The sequence below is a fragment of the Strix aluco genome, chromosome 19, assembly GCF_031877795.1.
Source record: "Strix aluco isolate bStrAlu1 chromosome 19, bStrAlu1.hap1, whole genome shotgun sequence".
Lineage (NCBI taxonomy): Eukaryota > Metazoa > Chordata > Aves > Strigiformes > Strigidae > Strix > Strix aluco.
This window is the reverse complement of record NC_133949.1, coordinates 8643112-8657985: the sequence shown is the minus strand read 5'-3', so window position 1 is coordinate 8657985 and position 14874 is coordinate 8643112. Positions and strand designations below refer to the sequence as shown.

Sequence of the window (14874 nt, the reverse complement as noted above, 5' to 3'; positions counted from 1 at the left end):
ACACGGAGATTCTCTCCAGTTCTGCTATTTAACAATAACCAAAGAAATCTTATGGTTATGAACTCAGCTTGCAGTGGGATAGCTGGTGGGAAACAAGGCATCTTACAAAGGCTGAGCTATAGCTAGATGATCCAAAAAGACCAGCTGGCTACAAACTGGGAAAGGGAACTGGGGCACAGAGCAGAGATGGCGCTACTTGTCCAAACCCTTCCCAAGTCACAGAGCACCGCTGCAACTGATTTACCCACTAATTTAACCTACAAGATAAAATGGCAAAATTCTGTTATCTTTCTGTACATAGTAACTGCTAGGTAGGTTCTTTATTTCAAATTCAGGAGCGTAGGAGAAGAAACTTTAATCAGCAAACATTATATAGGAGCACTTCTGAGTGAGGCTTCCAAGATCCTGAAAACATTTTCAGTAAGTTCCATAAATTGTAGTTGTAATTAAGGATTAAATTTGGACACTAAACACCTCTTTATTTGAGGGCAAGGAGGCTTAAATCTTTTTGTATTAAAGTTGAGCTATATCATCCGATATTTTTGCTATGACCAACCTATAAAACTTGTCAGCTTCACTCAGTTTACACAGGGCTCTAATTATGTTTAACTAGAATCTGAATGATCTAATTACTTAACATCTTATAGCACAAACTACTGAGGACATCTGGTTGAGCAACTGGCAAAGGAGTCAGAGAAATAAAATGACTGTTCTGTACCCTGTTCAGGACCCCTGCAAACAGCTCTCCCACCAGACAGGCTCATTTTTCCATCCCACCTGAAATTTCTGCCGACTGAAAGCAGGCCTGCAAGAACAAATCATCCACCGGTTCAAAGAGAGTAGTCAGGTGAAGAAAAACTCTGTGAGTGCCACAAGTAGGATGACGGGACTTTGAAGTTTTTCATTTTGCTTTGTTCTTCATCAGGTGAAAACCCAGATCATTCTCTTGCATCTCTGGGGCTCCCTCTCCCATCATTTTTCAGAAATTAAGAAGCAGGATCACCACGAGCACTAAAACTGACGTCAGCTCGGCTACATCAGTGTCAGCAGAAAGCTCCCACACCTGCAAGCCTTGAAAGATTTTAAAGTCTTTAACCATCGTGATAGTGTAAGGGAGCAAATTTTAGCAAAACCAGGGAAAACTCCATGGGGACACCATGAAGTCATTCATACTGAGAGCACTAAGGTTAAACTGGAAATAAGCAGCAATATGAGCTGAAGGATCTTACTTGGCCATGAAGCACTTTGCTTAAATGGTTTCCATAATGTCAGTCTTGGTCAGAGTCTTTCCCCTGGCCTGGCCATCTGCCAGGGTGATATCGTACTACATACCTGAGGACTGTTCAAAGGAAAGGGTGCCTGAAACACAGGAAACTGCTACCATGACCCATATTGTGCAGACATGCTCCCACTTTGATCTCTTCTCCTTGAAACCATGGTGCACTGTACCCAACAGATTAACCTGACATAGTCAAAGAACAAATAAAACCTCAAAGTTCTGGTTAAAAACCCAGTTAAAGCTGTCGTTGTCGGTCCTTACTTTTCCTTAACGAACAGATGGAAACCAGCAATAACCATCTGTGTAAAGCAGCAATAACTGTAAAGCACAATAATTCCACAAAAATACACTAACAAGGTCAGTTAAGTGTTTCTCTAATTGTCTATTGCCTGTGACCTTTTTCAAATATTTCAGACAAAAACCAAAACCAAAACAACTTGTGAAAGATCCTTTGGCACCTTTAACAGTAGCACAGTTCAATTCTGTATCCTGGGGAAATACCAGTTTGGGAACATTCTGCCTTCCCAGATTTTGCCCCCTCCCATGCGGATGTGTTCCTCGCTCCTTCTGACCTGCCAGGTAGAACATCCAGCTTCCACGCTCCACCACAAAATTGATTATCCCTGAATGAGCAGTAAAACTAAACCACTCCTGTACGTGCAGTGCAGCAAATGTTTTGGAATCCTTCAAGATCAAAGCTACCCTATTAATAAACTTTTATTTCTATATTCCTTGCAGCTGAAAAATCCAATTAAAACATTACAGTGACCTTTTACCAGAGAACTAACTACTGTCACAGTGAGGATAAACTATCCGAAGACACCCTAAGTAGGGTTCCAGCAAAAATGGGATAGATACTTAAAGATACTATTATTTTTTTTACTTCAGTCACTGGGGTGGTAAAGGATGGCCTAATTCAATAGGAAGATCTGAGAGGCTTTTATTAGGTCTCCAAACTAGTGTAACTGACAGTTAAACAAACAAAGTGTCAGGCCTTAAGTCAGCATTTAGAAAGTAAATTTATAATGAAGAGCTGACAATCAAGAAACCGTACAAAGAGGCTGTTGCCACCTGTCAACCTTTTTTTTAAAAAAAAAAAAAACCTAGCTAAAGAATGAAAATTTCTTACCACTGAAATTAACTTCACAATTTGTTGGTAAAATGATTATAGCAAATAAATAGGGCATAAAACCACTATGATATGTGACTGCATTTTGCCGTGACATATCTAGAAGCAAACAAGAGCAACGAATGCCCCAAAACAATAGAAGTAGGTGCGTTTTTTTAAAGCAGGCATGCCTGCTAGCTTACTAGCTTCCATTTAACCTATCTGTACAAAATGAAAGTTCACTTAGAAAATGAAAAATAATACACATATCCAACATTTCCTGATATCAGGAGCTTCCACATTTGCTTATGTGCTCCAGAAGAAAGCCTCTAATACTGAAAGCCTGGCTACCATCACCTTTCACCAGCGAGGATCCTGAAGGGTATCAGGAGCTGCAAGCCCGCAAGACTGGAGACATAACAACCTCTGGCACAGCCAGCAGCAGCCAAACACAGAGAGAACCTTTTACAACACTAGGAGAGACCGCACTGATCAAGCAGAGCAGGCTGCAGTCCCCAGACTAAATTTTTAGCCCCTGCAGTAAAGTTAATTTTCAAAAGGATGGCGTGTACTTCAGCTCTGGGGCATAGTGACCACTTTCTAAGATCCTGAAAACAATCTGAACTACTAAATTCTTCTTCTAATCCTAGTTAAAGTAGGTTTACACAGTTCCAATTTTAGACTTCAAGTCCTATTTACAGGACAGAAAATCCCAGATAGTGACATTAATCAAGTTTTACTTAGCTTGGCACATTAAAGAACTAACTGTTCTCAGTATATGCCAGAACATCTCAGATGCTAACGGATTTTAATTTATTATCTAAAACGAGCTGATCACAGCACAGTGTGTGTGCTGTGTTAATCGTTAGTGCTGTCTTTAACATATCACCCCAAGAAAAAAAAGCCAGAGTTCTAATTTCACGAGTTGATGGCATGGAGCACAGCAAAGAACTCGGACAGAAACAAGTATTAGAAGTTGCACAAAAGAAAGCAGCTTTACAATACAACTTTCCAATCATGGGACTGGCCAAAGCTCTGCCTGCATATACACAAAAAAGCCTGAAACTAGCTCCTCCTCACAAGCATGGAAACAGCAAACAGCGTTTTATACATAAAACTGAGAGCATGGCTTTGTAAGACTATTTAATTTGATTCAAATCCTGATCTAAAACAGGGAAATAATCCCCACTCCTGCACAGGTGAAAGACCATCAGTACCACAGACTGCACCCACAGTCTCACAGGATCAAGACTCACACTAGAAAAGCTTTCTTCATTTGGAAAGTAGGCAAAATAAATTTTCATAGACTGATTCTTCCCTCCTTACTGTCTGCTTCACCACCCAATGCTTCTTGCACCCTGTGAAGCAAGAGCCCGGCAGCCCCCTGAGTTTACCCCCCTCAAAGGAGCAAGTATCGACTCACTTTTGAAAGGAATGAAAAAAAGACATTCTGGGTTCAATATGAGTATAAAGTACGTTTGCTTGAGAAAACAGGCAGGGTGTCGTGAACAGCAGTGCAGGGATGAGCTGAAGACACAATATTAGAACGCTGCCCTTTTCCAGCATCCGAAGAATTTCGATAGCAAGACTCCATGACAAACAAAACGTGCAGAAACACATAAGCAAAAGAGAAACTAGAGGTCCTGAAAGAGACAGGGCAGAGCTGGAAGAAGGGAAGGGAGGAGTAACCAGTGTATTCACAACTTTTTTATTTTTTAGATATATCAAACACTACTTGCACTCACGTAAAAGAAACTAAGGCTGTAATTGTGTAAGCAACTCTGTACAGAGGTCTCTCCACAGAAAATCAATTGCGAGACTACTGGCTCCTTGTTTTTAAATGTTTAATATTATCCCATCTCCACAATTAATATTAGAGAAGCAACTGTGCTCATACCAGACATACCAAACCAAAGCTCAGTACTATCAATATTAACACACACACAAAAGTTGACACAGATATGTAGTTTGCTGACAAAAGTAACATTATCATATTTCAGATCATAAACAAAGGGTACATTTTATTTATGCCTGAAAATGAAGCAAACATCTTTAAGTGATAACATGATACAAATTTACTTTGACATGCACATGCAATAAAATGTGTAAATAACCAGTAAAAATAAAATTAAAAATAATTACAGACACAACAAATATAAATTTTATTGAGCTATTCTGACAACATTTGTATTTCACATCAGTGAAACAACAAGAATTAAGTTGATTAGAAACACGAGATAAAGGAAGCGACTGAGAAGTCACTAGACACAGCAGCAGACTGGTAGGGAGAGATCTGTCTCTATTCAGAACTCAACCATGGGTTGGGTTAGAAAAGACAGCTCCTTCCCACCCCAGCTCGGCCAGAAGACTACAACTACGCATGTGTTAAAAATTAAGCACATGCGATAATGCTTACTGGGTCAGGGCCTTTGTGTTGTGCTAAATAGGGATAAAGCTTATTCACCTTTGCAAAGTTCACTGAGCTGAGCACACCAGACCTACTCGCAGCAGCACTGAGCAGGAGCTCAGCAACGGAGCACAGCACCTCTCCAGCCTCACGGCTATTCAGGAAGCGAACGCATGCGAAATGAGTAGGCAATCAATATTTCTGATGGCACAAGTAGACATCTAAATCATAACCTCTAACCCTGCTGACAGTCTTAGCAGACTATCGCTACTTAGACTACAAAACCCGAACAATTTGGATAAAAGATAAAAGTTGCTGCAAGAAAAAGTTTCACGCTGCCCCATCCTATGTGTTGTGTGAATAAAGGATTCCAGCCTTCAGAGATGAATCTAACACTTCACACAAACTGCTCTCAACATGCCCCTCTCTTCCACCCTTCCGGGGGCTCGCGTGCTGCCATTTACAGCCCTTACAGCCACCGGAGTGTGGCTTGGATAAGAGCCCTGCTAGCGACTGAAGATCCCCTTCCCCTGAGCCCGCCTGCCTTCCTGAGACAGGGCGCTGTTTCAAACCCACAGCTGCAGCTAGCTGAGGGCTGCTGGTTTAAATGATACAGCCACAAACTGTTGAATATTAAATTCAACATTTATATCACTGGGTGCCTATAATATAAACTTTAAGCAGCCTTTACTGTACAGAGAAATCTGAAGGGAAACTTGATAAATTGCATTTCTTGCCTTCAAACAGTATACCAAAGAACATGCAGGTACGTTTTAAAGTAAGAGCATGTGTATATATGAATAACTCCAGATGATACCTTTATAACCATTCACAGGAAACATTTTCTCCCAGCAATTTGGTACCAATCATCAACAATATTCTTTCAGGACACCCAGCTACTCCATTCTTTTTTCACATTAATTTCTGTAGACATTGCTTCCAGCAACGAGCCTGCAAAGTACCTACAAATCAACACCAGTATATCCTCTGTTTAATCCATTTAAAAAGAAAGCTAACAAAGGTGCAGAAAATATAACAACAACTAAGTCTTCTTTATCCAGAACACAGAATTAAGTAGTAGCAAAAAGGAACAGTAAGTGCTAACTCACAATCCTGTACCTCAGAGGGCTCTCAAAGAGGGGTCAGAAGCATTATCAATGTTTTCCAGATGGAGAATAAGGCAGCAGAGGCCGAGTGACATGCCCAGAGGTCCGAGCAGACCCACAGCAGAGCCAGGAACAGGCATGCACCAACTGCTAACAGCAAGACTGAAACTCCCAACTTATTTCAAAGTCACTACTACCCAGTAACTATCGCTCAGACTGAATCCAAACCAACTAAAGGCTTTGTACATTAATACCAGTCCCCCTAAGCACTATTGCCCAAAGTCAGTATTCACAGTGTATAGATTTTTGATGGGCCGATGCATACCAGCTGAAGCTTACCATTCTTGTCAGAGAAATATTGTTCTCCTTAAAATAATGGATCAGCAACACCATGCAACCTCAAACACCCAGCAGAGGTACCAGAGAGAGAAGAAGGAGTAAGACTTAACCCATCAAACTTCTACGCATTGCATCATCTGCAGCACTGCCTTTTAGCTTTGAAGTTTAGTTTCCATAGGAATAAGCTAGGGCATTTCCATGCAAAGCATACGACCTTTTTGTATCTAACATACATCTAGTCTGAGTCTTCATTTAAAAAAAAAAGTCAAAAGCTATTACATTTCTTTTTTTTTTTTTCTTCTTTTTTCTAAGTAAGAACAATGATAAGACTTCTACTGTTCATAATACCTTAAAATACCATGCAAGCAGTTAAAAAGCTATTTAAGTCTAACAGGAACATATAAGCCCTATTTGCCACAGGACAACATTAAAAATCTGTCAATGTACTCTGAAGTCATACCATCGTCCTGGTATCTCATATACAAATCTTGCCAGGATGTTTCCACAAGAACAGCTTGGTGGTAAACCCCAGGCTATCCTTTTATACCGCCAGCAAGTGCAGGTGAGCTGGATTTGATGGCAACACTACAGCCAGGCATTTGTTGGGAGACCCTCCATGCTGCCCAGCTGCACTGCTGAATATTTACATAAATTCTAAAATAAGCTCTCCCCTTCTCCCAACTGCACAGCAATAAGTTTCATTTCCAAGTCCTAGGCTTAAGCTCACTCCTTAGCTCCTTCCTTTCTTTACCACCTCCCTGTATCCCATCCAGTCCTTTAAATAGCGTCATTTCCCCCACTCCACTTGTTTTTATTTTTACTTCCCTGCAGCATTTCTCTCCTCAGCTTGTCCCATGTAAGCCACAGACTGAAGCCAACATTTCTCAGCAAGGAAAGACCTCTACAATGTCAGAAGTGTTTCAGGCTCCCTGTACATACACACACACCCCAAGCCCGTAAGAGCAATCCCACAGCAACATGGTAACGCAGCAGCACAGGACCATCCAATCTCCATAGCTCAAGGAATACTGTAAAACATTAGCACGAATTAGACCACAGTTTGGTCTCCTGGCACGCTCATGTGCAACGCACACTGGACCATTAGCCAAAGACAAGATCACTGGATTCAGCAAAATGAAGGGTCTTGCTCCACTGTGAAATCAGTCCAGCCGTTTACCAATAAATTCTTGTATCACTCACAGAAGCCTCATACTGGCACTGCCAGATGCTGTTATGTCCAAGCTTGCTTATTCACTAAGGTATGCTTCCACACAAAAGAGGAACAACAGGATCTGCTCAGCTCTGATGTATGAATTCCTCTGAAAAAGCCTCAGAGACAGCCATGGCCTACATCCTCACATGCCTTGAAAAGCTCACAGCCAGAAACACAAAGATATGGGGGAATTTAAAGCATCTAAATACAGCAGTTTAAATATTTTTGTGCATCTGCTTTTGAGCTTTTCAAAGAAAGGGTAATCTTTACCTCTGTTTCCCAGAGCAGATCACTGTGGGTCCAAGAACCAGACCAGGAGGCAGACAAGCACCACCCCAGCTCCCCTCCCTCCACCCCGTGAAACGACAGCCCAGCTCCAGCCCTCACAGAAACTTCCTTATTACCCCAACTGTCGACAAAGGCATTAAATTATTGCAAGGCAAGGAAGCAAGCAAATTGCCAGCGAGGCAAAAAGCTATTAGACAACATTAGTCTGAAAGGCTCCAACTTCAAATCTGCATCTGCTCCAACACATCCGCACAGAGCGGTCGGTCGGGCCATCTCCCAGCTTCAGCACCTTCATATCGAGAAATACATTTGTTCATGCTAAATACTTAACCCTGCTAAGTCACAGAAGTGACCAAGTAACAGCATAGTAAGAACCACTCTATCCTGCTAGAGTCAAAAACAGAAGCACGAGCAGGGAACTGTAGTGGATCTAGTACAAATTCTTTACTGCCTACTGCTTTTCCCAGAAATGCAAGTACTGTTCGACAACAGGGAAGAGCACTGTTACATCCAACAACCTACACCCGGCATCTGCACACTCTGTGTTTAATCTTTCAGAAAAACTTAACGCTGTTAACACACAGCTATCTGTCTGGATTTCCATGTTCTCTGCAACTAAAGCAATGTAATACACTGTGTTTTCTTCATTATAACTAACAATAAAAGCAGAAATTACTAACTTATTTGCCCTGTCAAACCAGAGACAACAAAACCCATCTGAGAACATGTCTGTCACAAAACGAGTAAGATTTATCTTATCTTTACTAATTTAAGGACCTTAACTATTCTGATCGCAATGTCTCAGTTTCTCTCATTTTTCCTGGTAAATTCAACACCTCACCTACAATCCCATGTGTGAGCACTCTTGCACAAATCTCTTCACCCTAGACTCCTTGTCTTCTGCTAACTATCCCATTTCAGCTTTCTCCCTCTCAGCTTCACATCCTCCTCCCTACTCCTTAGAGCAACGCTGGAACACTGTCACTGTAGTCTCAATCCAGAAAACATGGTATTTTCAACACCTTGCCCATGAAGTATAAGGGAAACAACCAAGCACAAAGATAAACAAAGCATAAAATGCAAAGAACACGTGCAAGAGAAACCTGAATATACAAGATGGGAACTCACTACCCTGTTTACATAAAAAGGACCACAAGTCAATGAGCAACGCCTGCTTGGTGTCTTAAAAAATACTAAGCATCCATATATGTATCTGTTCTCTATCCAGTAAATAAACTGCCTTTATTTTCAGACCCAATGTGATCAAACAGAAATTTATTCATTTTTCTACATCCACTTTTTGCATCACAAATCAGCTTGCAAATAAAGAATAATTGTTCACTGGAATTTCAGACTGCATGTAATTTCTTCTATAGCAAATGTTTCACCCATTACTTATTTGATATTGTTATACACAGCCAAGCAGTGCAATCTTTTTTCAAAAAAAAAAAAATCCCAACCGTTCCCATATTCCAAATCCTTACTATTGCATTTCTCGATACATTATCCAATTAACCACAAACTTGGCGTGAGAGCAGAGTGATTGAAACACACACCAACTCTGCCATGCTTCAGATGGGCATTATTTCATTTGAGAAACAGGAAAGAGAGCTAGAAGAGCTTTCAGAAATGACTTTCCAAGGAACAGGATTCAAGGAATCCTATGAAAGCCAAATTCTTGAGCCAGAAGTACATTAAGGGATTTTATTCTAGTATGCCAGGCGTGCTGGATGTCCAGGGACACCACCCTGACCACCACAAAAAGCCGAAGCCTTCCTGTTGCAGGGAAGCAACAATAGCTATCAGAGTATATTGGCAGTGGTGCCCTGGCTTTTACATCCCTCCCAGCCCTCTGCATTGCATCTTCCTGCAGAACTACCAAGCTGCTTTCACTACACGCCTCTGATCAGGTGGGGGGGGAGCAGAAACATATTTAGAGTAGCTACAGACTCTTTTCTTGATGCACCTTGAACTACCATTATAAATAGTAAAGCACCATCTACTTTTATGACAGAAACTACAAGTTCTACAGTGACCTGCACAGATAAACAAAATTAAACACTCGGATGTGATGCTAATTCCACTTCTGATGAAGCATGTTAACTCCTTCACTTAAAGCAAACCAGCTTGTGCTCTGGTACAGTCAGATCCAACTAAAAGATGCCAACAATTCCACCTGTTTCTAATTCAGTAATAGAAGCACTTCAGTATTTAAAAGCTACTCATTACTACTTAGCTTTTCCAGATTTTGTTACAAATTTTATAATGTTACAAGATCGATGGTTTACCTTAAACAATTAGTCACAGCATGCACAGAACTAATACTCCATCCTTACTTTAATCATATATGATGCAATACCAGGATGAGATTTTAAAAACCAGGAACGCATGAGCAAGATTTGCCCTTAGATTTTCGTTCCCTAGCTTGATAGTAACAAGTTATGCTGTTCTACTCAAAAGCAGTAAGAAACTGTACTTTTTACCAGTATGTGTGCCTGTCCTAAAAACCTACAATGACATTTTAGGATTTGTGTTTATGGTCAAAGTACTTCAACACATAGCTTGTTTAGTTTTCAAATGGCATTAACTTCTCCCATTCATCCCGCAGATTCAACTCAGATCCGAGAGCCAAGCTAGACTTATTCGTGCAACACTGCTGGTCAAAAAGATTTGGCAGGACCAGCTCTCTCCTCTGATACAGATATATACACACGCATATTAGGAATATTAAGCAAAACCTTAAGAGAGGACTGCATGACGCACCCACGGGAACACAACGCTCGTTTTCCTGTTCTCCAGCAGAGGGTTGTTGTTATGGTGAAGGTGACGATGACACCAAAAACGACAAACTCGGAACAGGACCACACAACAGCAGGTAACCCTCACGCTGCTGTACGTCAGCCGATTCAGATCACACAGTTGCCTCCAAACAGGAGATGCGGTTTTAACTTGAGGGCAACAGCATTTCTCCAGTGATTTAATTTGCATTTATTGCCACAATATTCACCGTTTGCAAGGATCAGTTTTCTCTATGCACTGCGATTCCCTTGCCATCAGTTCTTAAACATGGGTCCATCTTCAACCATGTGGCAAACTGATGCAGAAATGCCATGCTAATTCCATCATTTCTTTAGGAAATATAACTAACCTTTCCTAGAGAAAAGGGTTAAGTGTTCAGCTGCATGCCTTTCGGGTACAGTCTCAAGTGAAGAGCCACGTTTGATACCTGTAGGAAACTGCCATTTTTGCATCTCGTATTCCATTTGTGAACAGACCTTTTTGTTCTTTAATCCAAGTTGTGAATTATTTAATCCTGCCTCCAACTCCTGAAATCTCTCTTCCTATAAACAAGAGGTTATTTAGTGAAAGGAAATAAATAATTAAAAGAGTCGGACCCTAAAGTGTTCCTGGCTCTGTTTTTAATTAATATTGATACAATCTTGAGAAACCTGCTGCTTAATATTACAAGGCAGGTTGAAGCTCATCAACAGTTAAACATCGTCTTCTAACAGAACATAGAAGAGGAAGTTGCCAGCAGACAGGGTGCATGTCGCTCCACTGCCAGTGATACGGGACTACCAGAGTCTCAGCTCCTTACAACTTTCTTATGCAGAAAAATGATAACTTCAAAGCCATCTAGACCCAGAGCTACAAGAGCTGGAGTTTACAGGGCACAGCTGGAACTGTGTTAAGCATAAATCCTTCAGTTTTTCTGCCCTGGGACAGTGTAGTGGAAGTGCAGACGAAAGCATTTTTATTTTCGATAATTCCACACTCAAAATACCTTAGTACAAACGAATGACAGTGGAGGGAGGGAGGGAGGCATGGACAGTTCTGTAAGACTGAACTTCATACTCAGTAACGATAGTTTTTATAGCATATTGCTTCATCTGCAAGTGGGAGTAAATATTACACTACCTCTTCATGCAGATGGGTGGATAAAAAAAAAAAAAAAAGCCAATTTGAAACAAACTTAACTATTCTGCATATGGCTGAAGGTACTCTCTACCTCTCTGGTCACTCCAGGACTCCACAGACAGACTGTGTGCAAAGTTAATAAACTCTGCACAGCACAGAGATTGCCCAGCGAACCTGCCAAAAGGTGAACAGCCTCAGTCCGCAACACGCACAAATAATCACGCGTCTTTAAAAGCAGGCAATGAATATGGTTCAAACAACTTTAAGCTAGCGTTACCAGAATGCTTCAAAGGAGAATCTACAAGCTGTTCAAGTCAGACTGTCACATTTAGTCTGCAAAAACGAGATTAAGGTTTGTACAGTGATACTCCACAACAGGTTTTACAATATGCACAGAAATTAAATTATGATAAAAGTGAGCTATTTTTTACTAAAAACAGAATAGAACAATCTATCAAAATGCCATTTGGCTGCGTTCATTACATTTTAGAATTTAATTTACATGATAGATACGTTAGCGTAATATGTTTTAATCGATAAGCATTTCTGAAGGCTTTATTTTTATAGGAAATATTTAGATTTCTTCACCCTTAAATGTAACAGCATGGCAGTGACGTTTGGAGCGTTTATTTTCCTACAATAAGCAAGTACAACCACACATACGCAGAGGCAAAAGCAAAAGTCCACAATTAAAGATGTCAGACCTTGTTTAACTACATCTTAATTTAATCCATTTTATTTTATACAATTCTACATCTGGATCTCATTTTCCGTATTCCTGTAGGTATTCTGGGTCACTATTAAGAACCCTTTCAAGTTAGCAAAGTTCAGCCAAGTCTCCCTTAATCCAAAGCCTTTAAAAGAAACAATAAAACACGGGGGGGGGGAGAGAAAAGCCTAAAAGAAAACGCTACTTTACCCCACCTCCTAATGCACCTGAAAGTCAGAAGGGACCAGCCTCCTACTACACATCCTACGTAGCACTTCCCGTTTTGGGGGCTGCTGGGGTTTTTGGTTGTTTTAGCTCCGCTCCCGTTAGCTCACCCTCTGCGAGCCCCGCCGAGGGGAGGGGGCGGCGGGTCCCGGGTCCCGCTCCCCGGCCCCCCCGCCAGCACCCCCTCACCTCCGGCGGGGCTGCGGCTCTGCTCAGCACCAGCGCGCTCAGCACCGGCGCACCCAGCCCCCGCCTGCGGCAGGGCTGCGGCCGGGCACCGCCGGGCCCGCCCCGGAGGGGGGCCAGGGGGGGCAGCCGGCGGCTTTCGAGCCGGTTTATTTAAAACGGGAGGCACCGGAGGGTTTGAAGAGGCAGGGCAGCGCCTTCCTGCACCAATCAACTGGGAGAAACACGCATGTTGCAATCCCATTCAGCGGCGGGAGCAGCACCAATTCATCGTTTGACAACCTTTCCCCCCCCCCCCCCAACCTCCCCCCCCCAACCCGCCCTGGCCTTATCTATACCCCAGCAATTACATTAAACACTGGATCTGCCATTTCCTCGGGGCACGCACCCCGAGGGCGCAGGGAAGCGCTGGTTTGCGAGGACCTTCCCTCGGAGGAAAGAGGACTTCTAGGCTGTTATGAGCCCGCACAGTAAAGCATCAATATTCCTCTCATCTGTCAGACCCTGGACGGCAGGAGAGGCTGGAGAGCCCGTGAATTATGTAAGCCTGCCCTCCCGCCGCCGCCCCGGGGAGATGCCCCGCCGCCGGCCATGCCCCGCCGGGCCGGACGCCCCCGCGCCCAGCCGGCCCCTCACCGGCCCCCCGCGGCCGGCGGGAGCCTCCCCGGCCGGCGCTGCCGCTGCCCTCCCGCACACACACACACCCACACACACACACACACCCCGCACCGCCGCACACGCCCCCTTCCCCGGGCCGGCCGAGCCCGGGCGCTCGCCCCCCTTCCCGCCCCGCGGGACCCCGCCGCGGCTCCATCCCTCACCCCCCGCCGCCGCCGGCTCTCCCCCCCCCCCCCCCCCCACCACCTCCCCGGCGCGGTGCCAGCGGGCCGCGGCGCTCGCAGAGCGGCGGGAGCGCGGCGGGCCGGAGCCCCCTGCCCGGCGGCGGCGGAGGGCCGGCACCCCGCGGCGAGGCGGCGGCGGCGGCCGGGCAGCGGCGGGGGAAGCGCCCGCCTGGCCGGCACCACAGCGCCCCCAGCCCCCGCCGCTCCGCGCCTGCACGCCGAGCCCGGCCGGCTCCCTGCGCCCCCACACAAAGTCCCAGCACTCGGTAAACTTTCCCCGGCTCCCGGGGAGAAAAGGCGGCGGGGAAGCGGCGGCGGGAAGGGGCAGGCTGGGGGGGGGGGGGCGGGGGGGACGGAGGCAGGCGCGGGGAGGTTTGCGGAGGGGGGGGGAGAGGAGCGGCAGCCCCGCCGCCGCCCGCCGCCCCGGCCGCTCCGCACGGCCCCCGGCCGCCGGGGGGGAACGGGAAGCGGGGAAGGGAGCAGCCCGGGACGGAGCGAGTGAAGCGGCGGCGGCCCCGGCAGCGCCGGCTCCGGCGCCATCTTGGGCTGATCGATGAATTGAACAAAGAGGATCAATTTCCGATGGGGCCGGTGATCAATGGCGGGGGGGGGCGGGCGGAGGGAGCGGAGCGCCGCGGCCGGGCGGAGCGGGGGGTTCCCTTTAGGCGGCGCGGGCCGGCAGCGGGAGGAGGGGGGGGAGGCCGGGCCCGAGGGAAGGCGGAGAAGGGAAGGGGGGGGGGGGGTCCGGCGGCGCGGCCCGGCCGGTGCGGCGAGCGGGGGAGCCTGACCTGCAGCTGCTGTAAATCAAAGCGCTTCCAATATTGAAACATCGATCCCACATTGGCCGCCATCTTGAGACATATTGAGACAGAGTGAGCGGCTGATAGAGAGAGAGGGGCTGGAGTTCAGGAGCCGGGAGGGAGGGGGAGGGAGGGAGGGAGGGAGGGAGCCAGCCGGGAGGGGGGAGGAGGGGCGGGGGGGCAAGGGGGCGGGAGGCGGGCAGGGAGCGCCCAAATCCCGGCCTGGAGCCCGCGCCCGCCCGGAACACGGACTCAGCCCGTGCGCTTCGCGGGGGGGGGGTGGGGGGGGAGCGGGGAGGGGGCGCCGCGCCCGCGCACTCACTGAGCGGACTCCCCCCCCCTGCGCGTGTGCGGTCCCGGGGGGCACCCGCGGGAGTTGGGCGGGGGGCGGGGGACACACGACACACACAGACCCGCCGCCGGGGGGGGGGGGGGGGGGTACGGGGCACCGCGG

At 45.9% G+C, this 14874-nt stretch overlaps 1 protein-coding gene across 6 annotated transcripts in view; it reads right to left on the bottom strand.

Annotated features, from left to right (window-relative positions):
- Positions 1 to 14563, bottom strand: part of CUX1 (cut like homeobox 1) — a 284858-nt gene extending 270295 nt beyond the window's left edge. For all 6 annotated transcript variants that reach the window (XM_074845469.1, XM_074845464.1, XM_074845465.1 and 3 more), the window contains exon 1: positions 14409 to 14563. In XM_074845469.1, coding sequence (XP_074701570.1) covers positions 14409 to 14471 — 63 coding nt within the window. In that variant the 5' untranslated portion in view covers positions 14472 to 14563. The remainder of the gene's footprint in view (positions 1 to 14408) is intronic.
- Positions 14564 to 14874: the final 311 nt, after the last annotated feature.